The sequence below is a fragment of the Saccopteryx bilineata genome, chromosome 9 (assembly GCF_036850765.1).
Source record: "Saccopteryx bilineata isolate mSacBil1 chromosome 9, mSacBil1_pri_phased_curated, whole genome shotgun sequence".
Taxonomy (NCBI): domain Eukaryota; kingdom Metazoa; phylum Chordata; class Mammalia; order Chiroptera; family Emballonuridae; genus Saccopteryx; species Saccopteryx bilineata.
Window position 1 is genome coordinate 68,480,714 of NC_089498.1, and position 24,947 is coordinate 68,505,660.

Below are 24,947 nucleotides of genomic sequence, written 5' to 3' on the forward strand. Positions count from 1 at the left end.
TGGTACTGGCATAAGAACAGGCATATAGATCAATGGAACAGAATAGAGAAACCAGAAATAAACTCACAGCTGTATGGACAACTGATATTTGACAAAGGACATAAGAGCATACAATGGGGTAAAGACAGTCTCTTTAATAAATGGTGTTGGGAAAATTGGACAACTACTTGCAAAAAAATGAAACTAGAGCACCAACTTACACCATGCCCAAAAATAAACTCAAAATGGATAAGACTTAAATGTAAGCCGAGAAACCATAAGTATCTTAGAAGAAAACATAGGCAGTAAGCTCTCCGACATCTCTCGCAGGAATATATTTGCCGATTTATCTCCATGGGCAAGTGAAATAAAAGACAGGATAAACAACTGAGACTATATCAAACTAAAGAGATTTTGCACAGCTAAAGACAATAAGAACAGAATAAAGAGACAAAGTACACAATGGGAGAACATATTTGACAATATGTCTGATAAGGGGTTAATAACCAAATTTATAAAGAACTTGTAAAAATCAATACCAGGAAGACAAACAATGCAATCAAAAAATGAGCAAAAGAAATAAATAGATACTTCTCCAAAACGGACATACAGATGGCCAATAGGCATATGAAAAAATGCTCAATAGCACTAATCATTAGAGAAATGCAAATTAACACCACAATTAGATATCACCTCACAACAGTTAGAATGGCGCTCATCAACAAAACAACACAGAATAAGTGCTGGCGAGTATGTGGAGAAAAAGGAACCCTCCTGCACTGCTGGTGGGAATACAGACTGGAGCAGCCACTGTGGAAACAGTATGGAGATTTCTCAAGAAATTAAAAATCGAACTGCCTTTTGACCCAACTCTCTTTAGGAATATACCCCAAGAACACCATAGCACTGTTTGAATAGAAGAATTGCATCCCCATGTTTATGACAGTATTGTTCACAATAGTGAAGATCTGGAAAAAGCCCAAGTGTTTGTCAGTGGATGAGTGGATTAAAAAGCTCTGATACATATATACTATGGACTACTACTCAGCCATAAGAAATGATGACAGTGGATCATTTACAACAACATAGATGGACCTTAATAACATTATACTGAGTGAAATAAGTAAATCAGAAAAAACTAAGAACTGTATGGTTCCATACAGAGGTTGGACATAAAAATGAGACTCAGAGACATGGACAAGAGTGTGGGGGTTATGGGTGGGGGGGAAGAGAGGGAGAAGGTTGGGGGAGGGGAGGAGCACAAAGAAAACCAGTTAGAAGGTGACAGAAGACAATTGGACTTTGGGTGATGGGAATGCAACATAATCAAATGTCAAAATAATCTGGAGATGTTTAATCTGAACATATGTACCCTGATTTATCAATGTCAACCCATTAAAATTAATTTAAAAAAAAGCTTCCCAGACAAAAACAAAAAACAAAAAAAAAACTCAAGGAGCCCTGGCCGGTTGGCTCAGCGGTAGAGCGTCGGCCTAGCATGCAGAGGACCCGGGTTCGATTCCCGGCCAGGGCACACAGGAGAAGCGCCCATTTGCTTCTCCACCCCTCCGCCGCACCTTCCTCTCTGTCTCTCTCTTCCCCTCCCTCAGCCAAGGCTCCATTGGAGCAAAGATGGCCCGGGCGCTGGGGATGGCTCTGTGGCCTCTGCCTCAGGTGCTAGAGTGGCTCTGGTCGCAACATGGCGACGCCCAGGATGGGCAGAGCATCGCCTCCTGGTGGGCAGAGCGTTGCCCCATGGTGGGCGTGCCGGGTGGATCCCGGTCGGGCGCATGCAGGAGTCTGTGTGACTGTCTCTCCCTGTTTCCAGCTTCAGAAAAAAAAAAAAAAAACTCAAGGAGTTCACTACAACCAAACCAATGCTGCAAGAAATGCTAAGGGGCCTGTTGTAAACAGATCAAAGGGGGGAAAAGTATAGCAAAAAAGGAATACAGCTTTAAAGAATAAAATTGCAATAAACAACTACATATCAATAACTTTAAATATAAATGGGTTAACACCGATGGCCAATAGGCATATGAAAAAATGCTCAACATCACTAATCATTAGAGAAATGCAAATTAAAACCACAATGAGATATCACTTCATACCAGTCAGAATGGCGCTCATCAACAAAACAACACAGAATAAGTGCTGGCGAGGATGTGAAGAAAGGGAACCCTCCTACACTGCTGGTGGGAATGCAGACTGGTGCAGCCACTCTTTAAAACAGTATGAGATTCCTCAAAAAATTAACAATCGAACTGCCTTTTGACCCAGCTATCCCACTTTTAGGAATATACCCTAAGAACACCATAGAACTGTTCCAGACGGAGAAATGCGCCCCTATGTTTATGGCAGCATTGTTCACAATAGCGAAGATCTGAAAACAGCCCAACTGTCCATCAGTGGATGAGTGGATTAAAAAGATTTGGGCTCTGGCCAGTTGGCTCAGTGGTAGAGCATCGGCCTGGCATGCAGGAGTCCCAGGTTCAATTCCTGGCCAGGGCACACAGGGGAGGGGCCCATCTGCTTCTCCACCCGTCCCCCTCTCCTCCTGTCCTTCCTCTCTGTCTCTCTCTTCCCCTCCCGCAACCGAGGCTCCATTGGAGCAAGGTTGGCCCAGGCGCTGGGGATGGCTCTGTGGCCTCTGCCTCAGGCACTGGGGTGGCTCTGGTTGTAACGGAGCGACACCCCAGATGGCAGAGCATCGCCCCCTGGTGGGCGTGCTGGGTGGATCCCGGTTGGCCACATGCTGGAGTCTTGTCTGACAGCCTACCCGTTTCTGGCTTCGGAAAAATACATAAAAAAAAAGATTTGGTACATATATACTATGGAATGCTACTCAACCATAAGAAATGATGACATCAGATCATTTACAATAACATGGATGGACCTTGGTAACATTATACTGAGTGAAATAAGTAAATCAGAAACAACTAAGAATTATATGATTTCATACATAGATGAGACATAAAAATGAGACTCAGAGAGATGTAGAAGAATGTGATGGTACAGGGAGGGGGAGAGAAAGGAGAAAGAGGAGGTGGGGGGAGGGTGGATGCACAAAGAAAACCAGATAGAATGTGACAGAAGACAATCTGACTTTGGGTGAGGGGTATGCAAATAATCAAATGTCAAAATAATCTGGAGATGTTTTCTCTGAACATATGTACCCCAATTTATCAATGTCACCACATTAAAATTAAAAAATTAAAATTAAAAAAGTAAATGCTTTAAATGATCCAATCAAGAGACATAGGGTAGCTTTGTGAATAAAACAGGACCTATACATATGCTGTCTATAAGAGACACACCTTAAAACAAAAGATGCACATAGATTGAAGGTAAAAGTATAGAAAAAAATATTTCATGCAAATGGAAATGAAAAAAAAGCTGGGGTAGCAATACTTATATTAGACAAAATGGACTTTAAAACAAAGAGATAAAGAACATCAATACATAATGATAAAGAGAGTAATCCAACAGAAAGATATAATTATTATAAATATCTACACACCTAATATAGGAGCACCTAAATATATAAAGCAGACTTTGGTGGATATAAAGAGTGAGAGCAACAGCAATACTATAATAGTATGAGATTTCAATACCCCACTAATATCACTAGATAGATCTTTGAGATGAAAATTAACAAAGAAACAGCAGACTTAAAGGACACACTGGATCAACTCAATTTAATAGATATCTTCAGAACCTTTCACCCTAAAGCAGCCATATATATATTCTTTTCAAGTGCTCATGGTACATTCTCTAGGATAGACCACGTGTTAAGGCACAACAGCGGTTAACAAGTTTAAGAAGATTGAAATGATATCAAACATTTTCTCTGATCACAATGGCATGGAGATAGAAATCAACCACAACAGAAAAACTGAAAAATACTCAAACACTTGGAAACTAAATAGCATATTATTAAACAACAAATGGGTTAACAATGATATCAAAGAAAAAATTTAAAAATTCCTAGAAATGAATGATAATGAGCATACATCAACTCAAAATTTATGGGACACAGCAAAAGCAGTCCTGAGAGGGAAGTTCGTAGCATTACAGGAATACCTTAAGAATCTAGAAAAGATTCAAATAAACAATTTGACCCTGCATCTAAAAGACCTAGAAAAATAATAGCAAGTAAAGCCCAGACGTAGTAGAAGGAAGGAAATAATAAAGATCAGAGCAGAAATAAATGACATAGATGCTAAAGAAACAACAGAGGTTCAATAAAACCAGGAGCTAGTTTTTTGAAAAGTTAAACAAGATCAATGAACCTTCAACCAGACTCACCAAGAAAAAAAGAGAAAGTGCTCAAATAAATAAAATTAGAAATGAGAGTGGAGAAATAACAACTGACACAACAGAAATACAAAACATTGTAAGAAAATACTATGAAGAACTCTATGCCAAAAAATTAGACAACCTAGATGAAATGGACAAATTCCCTGAAACATATAATCTTCCAAAAATTAATCTGGAAGAATCATAAAACCTAAACAGACCAATTGCAACAAAGAAGATCAAAACAGTTATCAAAAAACTCCCAAAAGAAAAGTCCTGGTCCTGATGGCTTCACAAGTGAATTCTACCAAATAGTCAAAGAAAAACTAACTCCTATCCTTCTCAACCTATTTCAAAAAATTCAGGATGAAGGAAGACTTCCAAGTTTCTTTTATAAGGCGAGCATAATTCTGATTCCAAAACTAGGTAAAGACAACACAAAGAAAGAACAGTATAGGCCAATATTCCTGATGAATTCAGTTGCTAAAATCCTCAACAACAATCCAGCAATATATGAAAAAAATTATAAATTATGATCAAGTAGGATTTATTCTGGGGAGGCAAGGCTTGTACAATATTTTCAAATCAATCAATGTGATTCATCACATAAACAAAAGGAAGGAGAAAAACCACACAATAATTTCAATAGATGCATAAAAAGCATTTGATAAAATCCAGCATCCATTTATGATCAAAACTCTCAGCAAATGGGAATACAGGGAACATTCGTCAACATGATAAAGGCCATCTATGACAAACCCACAGCCAACATCATACTCAATGGGAAAAAATTAAAAGCAATCCCCTTAAGATCAGGGACAAGGTAGGGGTGCCCCTTTTTACCATTCTTATTCAACATAGTTCTGGAATTCCAGCCACAGCAATAAGATGAGAAGAAGAAAAAAAAAAAGGCATCTAATTTGGAAAAAAAGAAGTAAAACTATCATTATTATTTTTTTTTTATTTTATAATTTTATTTTTTTAATGGGGTGACATCAATAAATCAGGATACATATATTCAAAGATAACAAGTCCAGGTTATCTTGTCGTTCAATTATGTTGCATACCCACCACCCAAAGTCAGATTGTCCTCTGTCACCTTCTATCTAGTTTTCTTTGTGCCCCTCCCACCCCCTATCCCTCTCCCATTCCCCCCTCCCCCCCGTAACCACCACACTCTTATCAATGTCTCTTAGTTTCACTATTATGTCCCAACTACGTATGGAATAATACAGTTCCTGTTTTTTTCTGATTTACTTATTTCGCTTCGTATCATGTTATCAAGATCCCACCATTTTGCTGTAAATGTTCCGATGTCATCATTTCTTATGGCTGAGTAGTATTCCATAGTGTATATGTGCCACATCTTCTTTATCCAGTCATCTATTGATGGGCTTTTTGGTTGTTTCCATGTCTTGGCCACTGTGAACAATGCTGCAATAAACATGGGGCTGCATGTGTCTTTACGTATCAATGTTTCTGAGTTTTGGGGATATATACCCAGTAGAGGGATTGCTGGGTCATAAGGTAGTTCTATTTTCAGTTTTTTGAGGAACCACCATACTTTCTTCCATAATGGTTGTACTACTTTACATTCCCACCAACAGTGTATGAGGGTTCCTTTTTCTCCACAGCCTCTCCAACATTTGCTATTACCTGACTTGCTAATAACAGCTAATCGAACAGGTGTGAGGTGGTATCTCATTGCCATTTTGATTTGCATTTCTTTAATAGCTAAAGAAGATGAGCATCTTTTCATATATCTGTTGGCCATTTGTATTTCTTCCTGGGAGAAGTGTCTATTCATATCCTCTTCCCATTTTTTTATGGGATTGTTTGTTTGTTTGTTGTTGAGTTTTATGAGTTCTTTGTATATTTTGGATATTAGGCCCTTATCTGAGCTGTTGTTTGAAAATATCATTTCCCATTTAGTTGGCTTTCTGTTTATTTTGTTATCAGTTTCTCTTGCTGAGCAAAAACTTCTTAGTCTGATGTAGTCCCATTCATTAATTTTTGCCTTCACTTCTCTTGCCATTGGAGTCAAATTCATAAAATGCTCTTTAAAACCCAGGTCCATGAGTTGAGTACCTATGTCTTCTTCTATGTACTTAATTGTTTCAGGTCTTATGTTTAGATCTTTGATCCATTTTGAGTTAATTTTTGTACAGGGGGAGAGACTGTAGTCCAGTTTCATTCTTTTGCATGTGGCTTTCCAGTTTTCCCAGCACCATTTATTGAAGAGGCTTTCTTTTCTCCATTGTGTGTTGTTGGCCCCTTTATCAAAAATTATTTGACTATATATATGTGGTTTTATTTCTGGACTTTCTATTCTGTTCCATTGGTCTGAGTGTCTATTTTTCTGCCAATACCATGCTGTTTTGATTGTCGTGGCCCTATAATAGAGTTTGAAGTCAGGTATTGTTATGCCCCCAGCTTCATTCTTTTTCTTTAGGATTGCTTTGGCTATTCGGGGTAAAACTATCATTATTTGCAGATGATATGATATTGTATATAGAAAACCCTAAAGTCTCAGTCAAAAAACTACTAGACCTGATAAATGAATTCAGCAAGATGGCAGGATATAAAATTAATACTCAGAAATCAGAGGCATTTTTATACACTAACAATGAACTGTCAGAAAGAGAAATTAAGGAAGCAATCCCCTTTACCACGCAACCCAAAAAATAAAGTACCTAGGAATAAATTTAGCCAGGGAGATTAAAGGCTTATACTCAGAAAATTATAAAACATTGATAAAAGAAATCAGGGAAGATACAAACAAGTGGAAGCATATACCATGCTCATGGTTAGGAAGAATAAACATCATTAAAATGTCTATATTACCCAAAGCAATTAATAAATTCAATGCCATACCAATTAAAATACCAATGACTTACTTCAAAGATATAGAAGACATATCCCAAAAATTTATATGGAACCAAAAGAGAACATGAATAGCCTCAGCAATCTTGAAAGAACGAATAAAGTTGGAGGTATCACACTTCCTGATATCAAATTATACTATAAGACCATTGTACTCAAAACAGCTCGATACTGGCATAAGAACCGGCATATAGTTCAATGGAACAGAATAGAGAACCCAGAAATAAACTCACACCTTTATGGACAACTGATATTTGCCAAAGAAGGTAAGAGCATACAATGGAGTAAAGATAGCCTCTTCAACAAATTATGTTGGGAAAATTGGACAGCTACCTGCAAAAAAATGAAACTAGAGCACCAACTTACACCATTCACAAAAATAAACTCAAAATGGATAAAAGACTTGAATGTAAGCCATGAAACCATAAGCATCCTAGAAGAAAACATAGGCAGTTAGCACTCCAACATCTCTCACAGCAATATATGATATTTGCTGATTTATCTCCATGGGCAAGTGAAATAAAAGACAGGATAAACAAATGGGACTATATCAAACTAAAAGGCTTTTGCACAGCTAAAGACAATAAGAACAGAATAAAGAGACAAAGTACACAATGGGATAACATATTTGACAATACATCTGATAAGGGGCTTATAATCAAAATTTATAAAGAACTTGTAAAACTCAACACCAGGAATACAAACAATCCAATCAAAAAATGGGCAAAAGAAATGAATAGACACTTCTCCAAAGAGTACATACAGATGGCCTATAGGCATATGAAAAAATGCTCAACATCACTAATCATTAAAGAAATGCAAATTAAAACCACAATAAGGTATTATCTCACACCAGTCAGATTGAGGCTCATAAATAAAACAACACAGAATAAGTGCTGGTGAGGATGTGGAGAAAAGGGAACCCTCCTGCACTGCTGGTGGGAAAGCAGATTGGTGCAGCCTCTGTGGAAAACAGTATGGAGATTCCTCAAAAAATTAACAATCGAACTGCCTTTTGACCCAGCTATCACACCTTTAGGAATATACTGTAAGAACACCATGGCAGTATTCCAAAAGAAGAAATGCACCCCCATGTTTATGGCAGCATTGTTCACAATAGCGAAGATCTGGAAACAGCCCAAGTGTTTGTCAGTGGACGAGTGGATTAAAAAACTTTGTTACATATATACTATGGAATACTGCTCAGCCATAAGAAATGATGTCATTGAATCATTTATAACAACATGGATGGACCTTGATAACTATATACTGAGTAAAATAAGTAAATCAGAAAAAACTAAGAACTATATGATTCTATACATAGGTGGGACATATAAATGAGACTCTAGAGACATGGACAAGAAGGTGATGGTTACCGAGGTGGGGAGGGGGCGAGGAGAGGGGAATGGTGAGGGGTACAAAAAAAAAACCAGATAGAAGGTGATGTAAGACAATTTGACTTTGGGTGATGGATATGCAATATTATCATATTTCAAAATAACCTGGAGATGTTTTCTCTGAACATATGTACCCTGTTTATCATTGTCACCCCATTAAAATTAATAATATTAAAAAGGTAAAGGAGCCTGACCAGGTGGTGGCGCAGTGGATAGAGCGTCGGACTGGGATGCGGAAGGACCCAGGTTCGAGACCCCGAGGTCGCCAGCTTGAGCGCAGGCTCATCTGGCTTGAGCAAAGAGCTCACCAGCTTGGACCCAAGGTCCCTGGCTCCAGCAAGGGGTTGCTCGGTCTGCTGAAGGCCCACAGTCAAGGCACATGTGAGAAAGCAATCAATGAACAACTAAGAAGTCACAGCGCGCAAGGAGAAACTGATGATTGATGCTTCTCATCTCTCTCTGTTCCTGTCTGTCTATCCCTGTCTATCTCTGCCTCTGTAAAAAAAAAAAAAAAAAAAAAGGTAAAGGAAATAAGTTTTTAAAAAAGCAGAAATCATAACATAATAAAATATAGAAAACAATGCTTTTTTCATCTTCTTTTGGTCTGTTACTTTTAAAAAATAAAGCATTACAAATAAAATTTAAGTCAAATATGCACAATCAGTCCCATCTAACTCATTCCCTCTCCAGAACTAATCACTCTTATGTACTTGTTAAGTAATATATTTATGGCATTCTACAGTACTGTTTAAATTGCTCTTAAACTTGCTAAGTTAATCAACATTACTTTTTAAAATCTGTCATAATAGCATGTGAAACACATTTATTTATTTTAACTACTTTGTTTGCTGCTATTATTCATTTTCTTGCTGATGGTTGTTTATATATACCCATTTTTCACTATTTAAAAAATACCATAATGATCATACTTCTACAAGTCTTCTTTATGAATATGTGCATAAGTTTTTGTAACACAAAATAAATATTTGTTGAAAATAATCCTAAATAGCCACACATCGCTATCTTGTTCTTCAAAGAGATTATAACAATTTACATTCCCAGAAACAGCATATGAGAGTTATTATTTATATTTTATCTAATATTTAGCATTATTATAATTTTTAATGTCTTAACATCTGATAGTTATGCACATAAATTTTGAGATAATTCTTCAGTTAGTTTGAAAAACTGTAATGTACTAACTATTGGGATAGGCTTAACAAAGCAACTCTTTAAAAAAATTTTTTTTTTTGCCCAGTTTAAATTTTAACAATGGCCTGCCAGTAATGTCAGTATATAGTGGCTATCTTATACTGGGCCACTTTGTATGTCCTAGATATTACTCAAAACATTTTAAATACATCATTTTATTTAATTATTTCAATCATGTAAGAATGGTTCTAAGAGGTCAGGGTTTTTTTTTCTGTTCTACTTGTAAGGTTGGTGGATAATGGGGGATGGTCACGTGGGGAACTCAGACCCGAGAACTTTGGCTAGGACCACCCACAGCCAAGCGCACCAAAAGGAGGCTTCACAGGAACCCTTTGGACAAAAGCAATCGTCTGCCAGCCAGTGGGCTTTCACCACGTCATGTTAGCTACACTTCCCTAGAGGGACCCTTTAAATATCTCCCATGTGGTTTAATCTGTGCAATTTCCCTAGCCTCCATCTCCTCCATCTTTTTTTCTTCGGGGCCAGGGAACCTTGCCGGAGGGGATGCGCTGTACTCAATAAAGCCTTTTGAACTTACCACACTTGGTGGCTCCGAGCCCTGTTCCTTCCTTCTCGGCGGGGAAAAATACCTTACACTACTGACTGTTCTATTTCTAGGATTTAAAACAGTGCTATGACCTAGTAGTACTCAGTAAATATTTGTTAAATAGATGAATAAGTGTGTCTTAGTTGACTCAAGCTGCTATAACAAAATAACAGACTAGGTAGCTTATAAACAATGTAAGTATATATTTTTTACTGTTCTGGAGGCTTGGAAGTCCAAGATCAAGGCACAGTAAGTGTGATTTAGTGAGAGGACTCTTTCTGGTTCATATCCAGTGCATTCTCACTGTACTTTTATATGGTGGAAGGGGCCAGGGATCTCTGAAGGTCTGTTTTATAAGACCCTGATCCCATTTATGAGGGTTTCATCCTTATGATCTAAGCAGCACTTTTTAATACTTTCACATTGGACACTAGGTTATAAATGTGTGTGTGGGCGGTGGAAAGGGGCACAAACATTTAGACTATAGCAAACAATATAATTATTAGTATTTTATAGAATGGCATTTAGCAAGTCAATGCTTAATTTATTTCCCAAAGATAATAGAAGTTGCAGGAAATGGTAGATTTTTAAATTTTAAGTATATTTAAATCCCTCCAAACAGACTCGTCTCTTTCTGGGCTTCTTGCATATTTTAGAAGTAGAATCCATTGCCTTAATAGGTCTAATCTATGAGTTGTATTAACGGTGAAATTTTAATAACAATGACATGAGCTTTTGTGAGAATGTAATTCTTAACGTCCTTTCTCAAAAACACATAAAATTTTCACAGCACAGGCTCTGGAGCACAGGTTTCTATTGTACTGTTAAAATTTCCCACGATGCTGTCAAAACCCCTAACTCTATGCTAAAAAAACTTGCAAGCTCAGATAGATGACTTCACATCTTCAGATCTTGTGTCAGCACTCACATGAGTATCAGGAGGCACGCTTCTTTTTAGGTCCAGAGGAGGACCCTTGGTATGTAGGTAGGAATCATCCTGCACTTCCTGCCTAAAAACTCTTTACCTCTAGCTGAAATGTTTTGTCTTTCAGAATGCTCAGGAATATGCCTTTGCCTCATTAGTAGGTGGGGGACTATTGTATGTCAAGAAGAAACTTTCGTTTCAATCCCTCATTTCTATAAAATGCCTCACAGAATTCTCTGTGTTAACACTTTTTATTTATCCAAATTACACTGAATAAATGCATGTGTTTAGAGTTGACACACTGCCCAGGAATAATTAAATACAAATGAAATAATGAAACTCAACTCATTTTGAGTCTCGTTTTGTTGAAAGTTTCAAGATATCTGGCTGTGGCAAATAATATTAAATATTGTATATATACTCACTGAGACAAAAATATTTTTATTAAAGTTCTATTTTATTATTCATAGCCTTTGTAAGTATCTAACTTACAAAGTACATTGACAAAACTTAGGTATTATTTATTATTTTTTTATACAAGTCTAAAATGCAAGAAGCCTTTCATCATATTAATTTTATCAGTAAGATTATTAATGATTACTCCAGCTCTACCTTAAAGTTCTGGGAAAATTCTTAAATCTGACTGATTTTGAAAAAGTTTTTAAAAAAATAACTTCTAATTATGGTTTTTCTCAACATCCAATTCATAACATTCAAACACTAGTCTTGCAGTATACCTATTGTTCATTCAAATGAGAGCATCTTGAGTGAACTTGCCTGTTGGTACATACACTGCTGCCTGATAAATTTCAGTTCACATGCCCAAACTACTCTTCAGTCATGTAAGTACAGGCAGTAATTCAAAACATAATTACCAATAGAGCAACAATGGATTGCTTTAGGGGAGCCTATTCAATCATTTTTGAATGCACACTTTTTCCCTGTCTTTACATGACTTATGTAAAGTTCTGTGTATAATTTCTCTTCAGTCTCCACAGTGATCACTGAGCCATATACTATCACATTAAAATGTAAATGTAATCACAGAGAATGCAAAAAAAAATGAAAACTTACAGCCATAAGATTGCCTCTTGATTTTAGCCAATGGTACAGAAGGTCCTGGCTGTACCTTATCACTGGACTATCCAAAGGAAGGAAAGGGACACCTGGGTTACTCAGCCTGAGCTAGATTTAAGTCATCAAAGTCGGTCTCACCTCATCTTCTTGTTATGTTTTGGATGTGTCAGTCTTATATTTTAATTTCTTGGAGGTAAGCTGGAGAAAGTGAAGGAACACCTGTTTTATATTGGATTTATTTTATTTTTACTTCCAAGAACAATTAAAGCATTATTTAGCACTATACTACCTACTTCTACTAGGATGGTTTTCAGTATCTGGAAATATACTTCTGAAAACGGATGCATTCTATGGACATTACTATTTAAAATTTTATATCATTTACAATCTCCTACAAATGTTCAAGGTTATTATATAATGGTATCTGTTGCTTTTGAACCCAGTACCAATCTAGATGTGTGCTCTGTTCCTCCAATACTGGCCGACTGGGCTGTCCCTCAAACACTGTGCTTTCACGTGGTTTTATATCCCTGGGATGCCATTCCAATTTCTTCAAGGTTCAATTCAACAACTCAGTTCAACTACTATCTCCTTAAAAATGCTTCTTTTGGCACCCTAATGTTCCAGCAGCACTCATTGTACATTTTATTTATAGGCTATTATAATGTTTTGGAAACTGCTTTACATATACTAAATTGTAAGTTCTCTGAAAACAAGCATTATGTCTTTTCTACTTTTATGTCCTCTTCCTCTTCCCTACATACTGCCTTGCACATAGTTGATATTCAATACATTTTTATCAAAATGTGTTATTGCAGAATATAATTTCAAACCTCAATTTTAAAAGAATGTATTTATATTGAAACATTACATGTCTTGATGCCTTTAATCAGTTAAAATATTAAGTAGGTGTATGTTGAAGGGATATACAAGTGAATGTATAAAAATAATTATAATTCTAGTATATAATTTCTATTTGTATAAATATATACTGTATCAGTCATCTCTTATCCCAAAACCTATTCCCTATACATTATGTTAGTACATAACAGTATTTAGTGTGTATGCAATTAATTTAAAATTTTAATTTTTCTGTTATTTATTTATTTGGTATTGATATAAAATAATTAAAAATTTATTTTTCTTTGTCAAATGACTTATATATAACATTGTACAAGCCAAAGATCATGTTCACCACAATGTCATGAACACAGAGGCTTTTGTTAGTACATTTTTTATGGCAGCATCAAAGTTTCTTTGTGTCACTAAGTCAAGATGATAGAACATTGTGATAATTATTGATTAAAGTTATTTGTCATAAATTGAAGATTTTAAAATATATTAATCCCATGGCTAACCACATTTAATAAAAGCATAATACAAAAGCCCCCAAAATTAATCTTGAAAATACCTATTGAAAACCTTAAAATTATATAATAAATATTTAATGAATAAAGAAAGAAAGAAATCTGAAAAAGAGCAAAACTTTCACATTTAATCAGTTCTTAGTAATTGTTCAATAGTTCTTATGGTCCAAACCATTCCCCCTTCTATCAGGTTTACTTTTTTAAAATTCAGTTCTTTAGGACAATTGTTTACTATGAATCAGTTAATGCAATGGTTAAAATCGCTGTTGCATGTGTTAATATATTACCTCTTTCAATTTGCATCTTAAACAGAGATTGTGAATGTTTTTATATTCCCAAATGAACAACCAATAGTGTGGACTTCAGGTATCAGGACATGATGAAAAGACAGAGCTCCTCAAATCTCATCAAGTAGACATATTTTCTGTCTGTACAGAAGAAGACAGACTGATGTGGTCAAAGAATCTTCAGACCAGAGACTTTCTTATAGGTATTTTGTTACATGTATTTTCAGAGAGTGATAAAAAACATAGTGAATAATGTAAGAAAAAGCTCTGTCACCATGAGGAACAATTTGAGGGACCAATATCTTTTGAAGAATTTTTCTAATTATCTGTGAAATGATAATTACTAAATAACTCTAAACTACAGTGTGTCCGTAAAGTCATGGTGCACGTTTGACCAGTTACAGGAAAGTAACAAAAGAAGATAGAAGTGTGAAATCTGCACCAAATAAAAGGAAAACCCTCCCAGTTTCTGTAGGATGATGTGGCAGCATGTGCGCATGCACAGATGATGACATAACACCGTGTATACTGCAGAGCAATCCACGGCCATGCCAGTCGAGATGTGGACAGTACAGAGGAAAGTTCAGTGTGTTCTGTGGCTCACTAAATTCGAATCCGTGACCAAAGTGTAATGTGAATATTGGCGCGTTTATAACAAAGTACCACCCCATAGGAATAACTTTACTTGGTGTGATAAGCAGTTGAAGAAAACTGGAAGTTTGGTGGAGAAACCCAGTTCTGGTAGGTCATCAGTCAGTGACGAGTCTGTAGAGGCTATACGGGATAGCTATCTAAGGAGCCCTAAAAAGTCTGTGCGTGAGTCCACATCGAACTGCACTGAATAGGTATGAAACTGGGAAAGTTTTTCTTTTATTTGGTGCAGATTTCACATTTCTATTGTCTTCTGTTGCTTTCCTGTGAACGGTCAAAAGTGCACCATGACTTTATGGACACACTGTATAAAAGGACTCTTTTGACAACTGAATTACAAAGGACAGTTTGACAAAAATATCTTTGCTTTTGAAAGTAGGTTCAGATTATTTGTTTCATTTTATTTTTACATGTAAATTTTAAAAATATTTAATAAATTGGTGAGATGGCTATATTTCTTATGATTTTCAAGAAAGAACTAATTGTACTTATGTTTGGAGTTTTTTACATATAGCAGAGAACAAAAGAAACCTGAAAAGTACTATTTTTATTTTGTATCATGAAAAATTTGGTGATTATATAAACATACAATTTTAAAATCATCAATTAGATTCCTATATTTGGGATTGCAGTAGATAAATAAAAGATATTTGGTATTAAAAATATCCTATTTCAAGAGTCAATATTTGACAATTTTGGCCCTCGCTGGTTGGCTCAGTGGTAAAGTGTTGGCCTGGCATTTGAAACTCGCAGATTCGATTCCCAGCCAGGGCGCATAGGAGAAGCACCCATCTGCTTCTCCACCCTTCCTCCTCTCCTTTCTCTCTCTCTTTCTCTTTCCCTCCTGCAGCCACCGCTCCATTGAAGCAAAAGTTGGCCCGGGCTCTGAGGATGGCTGCATGGCCTCCACCTCAGGCACTAGAATGGCTCCGGTTGCAGCAGAGCAACGCCCCAGATGGGCCGTGCATTGCCCTCTGGTGGATACCAGTCGGATGCATCCAGTTGGGTGCATGCAGAAGTCTGTCTGTCTGCAGCCTCCCACTTCTCACTTTGGAAATATATATATTTGACAATATAATCTCTCTAAAACATTGTTAGAAGGCAACTATTTTATCAGTGTGATCTCTACCTTTGCTAATGATTATAAAATAATAGTTAAAAGTCCAAGAATACTTTCTCACCAATTTTAAGCTTTAATTTTTATCTCTATTTTAATATGGAGAGCTACTGTGCTGAGAACCCACAAATTTTCACACTGACTCAAGAGAAAGTAAGAATCCTTTCAGCACCCCTATTTTTCATTCTTATATGTAGAAAAAGAATTGAGTATTGCTATCTACTGAAACAAAGCCCAAGGAAAAAGTAGAATTTTTATAAAAATTTTGAAAACATAATATTTCTAGGTAATTAATCATTCAGACACTCTATGAAGCAACTTGTCTGTTCTACCTGGCAAACTGCAGAACCAGAAGTCTGTAAATACAGATAACATCCTATAAAAGATCATTATAAAGTAGTACCAGAAAAGTCACTCACTCCTGACTGCATCTGTAACTTTTTCTAAGAAAATCTGCTCTGCACAAAAGCTTGATTATGGCAGCCCCCATCACAGTAATTTGAACCATAATTAACCAACTGAAAAAACATAACTCATCCATTGGTTGGCCTGTGATTTGGACTTGGGACTCTCAGCCTGGTCATAAGAATCTAGCTTTACAACTAAAAACAATGTACGAAGCCAGCTATATTTTCTTACTGATCTGATGAAAAATTAGGAAGGAAGATACCGTTATCTATGGAAACAGATGTTGAAAACTTATAATGTAACAAGAAATAATACGGGAGCTCATGCTAAACTAGTACAAGGTAAGTTAATGAGGACACAAAGACCTGGAAAAGCAGTAGATACCACTCAGTGTTTGGGGCAAACATATTTTGTCCTTTAGTCAACAACCATTTTTCTTTCTTTTCTGTGAATAAAACCTGTTGATTTTGTTTGTATAGTAAGTGCCTAGTCAGGAATGTTGGACTATGACTAGTCTAAACCAGTGGCATGCTAGAATCTGTTTGTAACAGCTCACAAGAGCTGTTTTAATGCATTTCTTTCCATTCAGAGTTCAATGGCATTACCTTGTTAGCTTGATACCTGCCAATGTGGAAGTGTTTATGCCACAGAAATCAGCAAGTGCTACAAATTAGGACTACTGCTGTCTCTGGTCTCCCAGTCTGTTATTGACTATTTATCAGTACTCTAAGTCAATCATAGAAATCACATTTGTTTTGGCCAGTGATTGGTCCAGGAGAGGGTATAGGACCAATTAAATTTCAACCTATGATAAGAGAGTCTTATGAAAGGCATCTGGGAAAGATTTTCTTCTTGATAAGTTCAGGTCAACATTCTACTTTGCCTTCCTGCTTTAAGGTGGTATTGTGTAATGCTTTGAGATACAACTATGAGAGAAGTTAAGTAGAATCTAGAGATACCTACATAGTCATTAATAATCTTAAACAATTACCAACTAGAGTATTCAAATGAGAAGAAAGTAGAAGCAGTCTATTCCCATTATAGAAAATAATGGAGTGCCTGTAGAGAATTTAAAAACAGTAATGAAACACTTTAAATACTAAACCACTTTCTATTACTACATTTTATGAACAATTCTAAATAATGTTAGGGATAAGATACTTCTCTCCACATACCTGAACTATTCCTGTTCAAGTCTTCTGTTATGCAAGGGCTAGTAAGTCTAGAATCAACTATCTTAAACATCTAGTTACATAAAACAAATGAAATGTTTTTGTTCTTTAAGCAACTTTTATATGAGTTTTCTTTTATGCGCAGGCAAAAAATTCTGAAGCATCCAAGTTGTTTATGGAAAGTAGCAGACTCAGAAGGTTGCTAAATCATGTCAATTCAGCAATGAAAAGAAAAACCATGGTTCTGGGTCTGAGAACCTAAGCAGTTGCTTAGATCTCAGGTTCTCACAGCTCTAATTATATAAGACATGGCCAATTATGGTTCCTGTTATTGTATGTCCAGGAGAATCTCCCTATTGTGCCATCAGAATACCAATAAAAGTGCCTTTACATCAAGTAGCATGAGCAGGTTTATCTGCTTTGTAACCAAAAGTACCAACTAAACAACAGAACCTAGCACTGAACAACTAAATTGTAAGACTGCCCTAATATATGTTGAATGGATTCAGATTACAAAATCTATGCTAAGATAACAGCAAGTAAACTAAAATAAGCCTAACATAGCATTGTTTATAAAGTTACAATTTATCTAAATGCTAGCCTTTTAGAACAAATGAATAATTTTTGAAGTTATCCAATGATGTATAAAAATTCAGCCAAATATTATGTGTAAAAAGGCAAATAATTTATATACATTATACATACAAACATAAATTATTTGTCTTTTTTATTAGAAAATTAAATTTAATAGGAGGACATTGGTCAACCAGATTACATAGATTTAGAGAAAACATCTCCACGTCATTTGGACAGTCGATTATGCTGTATACCCATCACCGAAAGTCAAATCATCTTCTGTCACCTTATATTTGTTTCTCTTTATGTCCTCCTCCTCCTCCACCTCATCCCTCTCCTCCCTTCCCTCTATCTTTGGTAACCAGTACATTCTTATCTATGTCCACGAGTTTCAATTTTGTTTCTCACCTATGTATGAAATCATACAGTTCTTAGCTCTTTCTGATTTACTTATTTCATTCAGCATAATGTGATTTGTCTTTTTACATGTAATATTTGGCTGAATTTATATATATATAATTTATATATTATACACATGTCATGAAAATTATTTTAAAATGTATTTATATATACATGATGTATATATCTTATATACATAAATATGTAAATGTAGACATAAATATAAATATATATTTATCTCTACACATTAATGTATATAATATAGATATAAATGCTGGATGGAAATAAATCAGAGTACAGTGATTGTTATTTCTCAATAGTAGAATCAAAGAGTTTAAAATTTTCTCCCAAATATTTTATATTATTTGCAAAGGTTTTCACTCTACAAAGATAAAATAATTAACACCTATATTTTTTTCATTAATGAATTATGAAAACACACTAGAGTTCTGGAACTACTGTTCAGGATATATACACATATAAAAGTAATCAACACAGCAAGTTGGACAGAATACATCAGAAAATTTGGAAAAGATAAAATGATGAAAGAAATTTATTAGAACTTGCTTTATATAAAAAGTTATTATTCTAAGAATAACAATTAAAAAGATTAAAAAGCATTTAGTTCTTTGCTGTTACAACAGTAGAATCAAAACCTGAGTTATGCTTCTGAGGACAGGATGTTAGGAGAACAATTTTGCAATCCTGTGGGGAGAGTCATCTGAGATGAGAATCATCTGGGCTTGATGTGGAACCTCAAGTCTCTCTGATACTGATGTAGTCAGATGTTTAGACTTGTTCATTTGGTTCTTTAGATCACCACTATGCAAATATATACACAGGTAGTTGAAGTACACATTGTATATCAAATCAATAAAGTGCTTTCCCATTAATACATATATATAATAAATATATATAAATGTATATATTTATATATATATCTGATTGGAGACAACTTTGGTTGGAAAAGAAGTGTTAAAAAATTAAGAGATATCAGTATGAAAAGGAAAAGTGATTATTTATTTGAAAAATCAGGAGATATCTAGGATTTTCAGCTACTATTTTCAATGATGCTTTGCTCAAGAAGTTTCTTTTAGAAAGACCATGTAAATTGGTGAGTTGTAAGGATTACAAAGTATTATTAGGCTCATTACCTAAGAACAGATCATATGCAGCAGCAGTAGGCAATAAGAAAGTCTCATTGTATTGCATGAAATTAATTATATTCAGTATTATTCCATTTCAGAAAACTGACTAGAGCAAACGTATAAATTAAAAATAAATAAAAAGCCTACCGGATACAGCAAGGAAGTCATCAATGCTTGTGATGTCATCTACAGCTTCTGTGAGGACATGGATATGACTCTCCCATGTGTGCTTGTACATTTCCATGGTGTTTTTGACCACTTGACTTTTGGGTCTTGCAGCCAAAGCAAGTGCAGCATTAATAATCTGTAAAGATGTAGAATATTTGCAGAGTGATTTATTTGGGAATAGATACCATGGTGCAGAAAACAGCTATTCTTAAAAAAATAGATATGTTTCTTTTTTCTTTTTTTAATTAATTGATTTCAGAGGACAAAGAGAGGAGGGGAGAGAGAGAAATGTGTTCTTTTGTTGTTCCACTTCGTTGTGCATTCATTAGTCCTTCTGTATGTGCACTGACTGAGGATGGAACCCACAACCTTGGTGTTCCGCTATTGGAAAAACAGCTGTGTTAAGCTTGGTCGTTTGCACTTTGTGTGATTAGTGCATGAGCATGTGGCAGAATCACATGAGTATAGCCCGTGTAAGGCTGTGGGTACTTGCCCTCAGGGAAGATTGCTTGCCTGCCACTGTGAGGGGCCCTTTTGCTATATATTCACCTGATGGTATGAGAAGTTTTCCCCTGCCTGTTTGTTCATCTACCATTGTGAAAATCCATTAAACAGGAATGGCAGAATGCTTTCCAACTCCACAGTTCTTCTACCATCTGCCCAAATTCATTGTGAACCTGTCTTGGCCATCAGCATTACATCTGGCATAGGGTACAGGATTCGGATCAAATCAGTATGGAGCTGCTGACATCCTTGTAGGTTAGAATAGAGGAGTGGTTGTTTTGAGCATGTGGTTTCCTGTGGCTATCCTTTTGGGAGCCATGGACTAAATGTTTTTTATAGCCCAGCAAGCAGAAACCAAAAGCACTCTGTGAGAGGCTGTACAAAGTCTAACGCTCCAGGATAAGCTGCAGACTGAGCAATGGCAGTGGCAGGAACCACAACAGTTGCTGGAGAAGAAGACTGACTGCTTTTGAGAGCTTCAATGTGAAATGAAGGATGAACACCAATAGTACCTGGAACTGGAACAATTGCTTGCAAAGGAATTGCTGGTTTGAGAAATCCAGTTTTCCCTAGAAACTGAGTGCTGGCATCAGCCATTGTTAGAAAAACAATTCTGGGTTGCAAAGCTCCAGTGTTAGCTTTAGGCCAAGAGCCAACAGCTTCAGGAACTGAAGAGGTCACATGGAAGGGAGAGGTGGAGATTTGGGATGAAACTGCTGTCAGTGGACTCAAAGCCTCCTGGTGGTCACCCAGAATGTAAAAACCCAGCAGCCAAAAGTGCCTCAGGGGCAGGCACAACCCTCTCCACAAGTAACTAAGTACTCTGTGGTCTAGCCTACACCCAGAGAGAGTTGATGAAGTTAGAAGCAAAATTCAGGCAGAAACCCAATGAGTGCCTGGCAGCTTGGTTACTGAAGTTGTGGGACATAGGGATGGATGGCATTATACTCTCTGCAATAGAGATGGGGAAATTAGCTGCCACTATCATGCACTTCTCCTTGAGGCAGCATCTTCAGAACTGTCATGAAAACCCAGAAAACCTGTTAGAATGGTTGATGGCAGCCATTAATACAGCCTGGAAGAATGCTGGAGACTTGCTGGGGGCAGTGAGTTGGTGACAGTCATATACTGAGCTGCAGCAGGTCCTCTAGGAACTAGGAATGAAGAATGCTTCTTTCAACCTGAGGTCCTGTGGGCCAGATGAGGAAGTGTTTATGGCAGGAATGAGGGACCTTAGTCTCCGTAGTCTCTGTAGTGCCCTGTCAGCCCCTTTGGGGTCTCTAGTGACTATCTTGAGTTGCTATGCAGGACAGCCCATCAAGAGTGTTACACAGATGGTGGCAGATTTGCAGGAGGTGGAGGCAGCATGGGACCATAAGGTTGTATGGGCTGCTGCCCATGCCCCCCCCCACACACACACACACAGTGACTAAATCCTATGTAAGTATTATTTGTACTCATGACATATATGGCATATAGAATTGAGTTATAATTATGTGTTGCCCTTCTTGTTGAGTAATATAAAAACTCCTTAATGACGGATACCATTTATCTTTGTATCTCTTGCAGTTCTTAATGCATTGACACTCAAGAAATAATTCTAAAATTAAGTTGTCTAAATAAAATAAAATTATTATCAAAAGTGAAAAAAAGAGTTATATGTGAGGACATTTTGCCATTTTTCCTGTTATTAAAAGTGAAAGTATCATCCTTGGCTGGTTTGCTCAGTGGATAGAGCATCAGTCTGGCATGCAAGATGTCCTGGGTTCAATCCTTGTTCAGGGCATACATGATAAAGTGACTATCTGCTTCTCTTCCCCCTCCCTCTCCCTGTTCTCTCTCTCTTTTCCTCTTGCAGCCAGTGGCTTTATTGGTACAAATATGAGCCTCAGGTGCTGAGGATGGCTTAGTTGGAGAGAACTCTGGGTTCAGCAAGAGATCTTCTTCAGCAAAAGTAAGAGTTCTGACTTCCTTGAGGATTTGTTGAATTTTTTCAGTAGAAATTTATTATATATTTATTTGTTCATTCATGAGTTCATTCAATATGTCAAATATATTTTGAGTATCTTTTATGTATCCAGTACTGTTTCAGATTTTAGGGATATGGTAATGAACAAGACACAGGCAAAAACCATTGCCTTAATAAAGCTTATATTAAGTTGGGGAGACAGTCAATCATCAAGTTAAATAAATACAATATATGGTCTGTTAGATAGCTATAAGAACTAAGGAGAAAAAACAGAGCAGAGAAAGGGATAAGGAGTGGTGGTATGGGTAAGAAGTTTGCAATTTTAGCAAAATTAAAGTAGAAATTTAAGTAAAATCACTGGTGTGAAAGAATGCTGAGACAGAGAAGTGGTAAGATTCAAAAGGTTAGAAAATAGAGGAAATGCTGTGAGAATGGAGAGACGTCTCTCCCAGAGCCTGCAGGAATCCTTGACTGTCTGACTCAAAATTGTACCATTATTTGGAAAGCACTGGAGAATCATTGTAACTTTTGAGCAATTTGCTCAAAATTACACTTTAGAAAATAAATTTGGCACAGAAGGCTACAGCGATAGGTTACAGAAGTAAGAAGAGCCTAGACTGCAATGGAGAATGCAATCGAAAGGCTTTGATGGGACTTTTGATTAACTAAAGGAGGATAAGGATAGGTTAATTATTGCCAAAAATATTATGCAGGAGTTAACAAATTTTAGAAACAATATTTAAGAACTTGGAAATGCCTCTACAACAGTGTAATAACTGCATATTACAAAACATTATACTTCCTAGGGTGCCATTTCTAGCAAACATGCTAGAAATAAAAGTTAAATGAATACATGTAACAATTAGTAGTAGTTGTCTCGGAGTGGGGGGACATCCAGTGTAGTTTATTTTATTTTGTGTAACTGAATTTTTAAATTGTTCAGATTTTTATGGTGGATATATTTTAGTTATATTCTCAAAGTAAATGGTTCTTCTTCAAAAAAATGGTTATTAAAGCTTGTCCATGACTAATGGAGAGAATGATTAGAGTATAGATAGAAAAGGAGAGGTGGGAGAATTATAATCAGTGAGGGGTGTAGAGCCAGATATGTGCAATTTTTTTGGAGGATAGTGCTGATGAGTGGTATTAGATGTCAACTTTCCTATCACAGATATTGACTTTGAAATGACTCTTGGCTCTCCATACAAATTATATAGTGAGCAATCAGAGAAATAAAATTGTAGCTCATAAAAAAGTTGTCATTCATTTGTTTATTCATTGAAAGAAATTATTACTATGCAGCAGTAATGTATCAGATTCTGCACTGGATACTAACAACATCCCAATAAAAATGATTACACCATAGTTTCTAAAACAGCCCATAATCTAGTAGGGGAATCAAGGGAAAACTAGGCAATTGTAACATACTAATAGTTCTGAGAAACCCTGATTCAGAATCACCTTGAGGCTGTGGTTCTCAAATTGTGCACCAGGGTGCACTGGTATGCCCTAGAAGATTTTCAGGTGTGCCCTATGGTATTCTGGAGAAATATGTGCCTGTTGGGAACCAAAAAACCAACAGAGTTTTTGGAGTTTAGATTTTTGGGGGACAGAGGTGTGGGGAATTGGCTGTAAACTGACCATCTGCCCAACCCCCCACCTCACTTGCCTGATTAGGTTACAAAAGGCTGTTAAGCTGTGGTGCTGGATTGTTTATACTACCCCTATGTTCCCCGGAAAGACTGAAGGCAAGTTTCTTCTATCTTTTGTTTGATATAAAGTTAAGATGATATGTATGGTGGGGGTTTTGGATTGATGATTAAACATAAGGAATTGTCTCTCAAAACCTTTTGGATTTCTATAAAAGAAAAATATGTGGCAATATCTTTAAAAAGCTTTGAACATTTTACTACAATTTTCAACATCCTATTTATGTAAATTAGAATTTTCTACCCTCAACACAATTAAGAGTAAAAAGAGAGGAATTCTTCAATGTATTAATGAGAAATGAGAGTTTGCCTTTCAAATATATGCCCAAACATTGAAGAAATAGCTAGGACATATCAGGCTCATGTTTCTCATAAACACAAGAATGAAAAAACTTAACACATTTGCTCCGGGACCTGCCAAATTTACTAAATCTTACTAAGAATGTATCTATATATATAGAAAGATAATGTTTTTGTAGTTTTTTTTTTTAATTTTTTAACCCTTCTTTTTTTTTTTTTGTATTTTTCTGAAGCTGGAAACGGGAGAGACAGTCAGACAGACTCCCGCATGCGCCCAACCGGGATCCACCCGGCACGCCCACCAGGGGCGACACTCTGCCCACCAGGGGGCGATGCTCTGCCCCTCTGGGGCATCACTCTGCCGTGACCAGAGCCACTCTAGCGCCTGGGGCAGAGGCCAAGGAGCCATCCCCAGCGCCCAGGCTATCTTTGCTCCAATGGAGCCTTGGCTGCGGGAGGGGAAGAGAGAGAGACAGAGAGGAAGGAGGGGGGGGGTGGAGAAGCAAATGGGCACTTCTCCTATGTACCCTGGCCGGGAATTGAACCCGGGTCCCCCGCACGCCAGGCCGACACTCTACCGCTGAGCCAACCGTAACCCCTCTTTTTTTACTAATTCTAAAAAGCATAACTCAAAAAACGTAACATAAAAATGTTTTTTAATGTCAGAATAAATTTAATTTTGTTGTATTTGTTTTGTTTAATTACCATAAAAGCATGCTTGGACTTTATATTTTTTTCTTTAATATTTGACTTAATTATTATAACATATTTCTCAGAAATTTGTATATAGTGCACCAACAATTATTTGTAGGATTTTAAATGTGTCCTGACTTCAAAAAGTTTGAGAACCACTGCC

At 36.5% G+C, this 24,947-nt stretch overlaps 1 protein-coding gene across 3 annotated transcripts in view; it reads right to left on the bottom strand.

Annotated features, from left to right (window-relative positions):
* Window positions 1-24,947, bottom strand: part of CTNNA3 (catenin alpha 3) — a 2,095,157-nt gene that overhangs the window by 774,644 nt on the left and 1,295,566 nt on the right. For all 3 annotated transcript variants that reach the window (XM_066242416.1, XM_066242414.1, XM_066242415.1), the window contains exon 11: window positions 19,589-19,745. In XM_066242416.1, coding sequence (XP_066098513.1) covers window positions 19,589-19,745 — 157 coding nt within the window. The remainder of the gene's footprint in view (window positions 1-19,588; window positions 19,746-24,947) is intronic.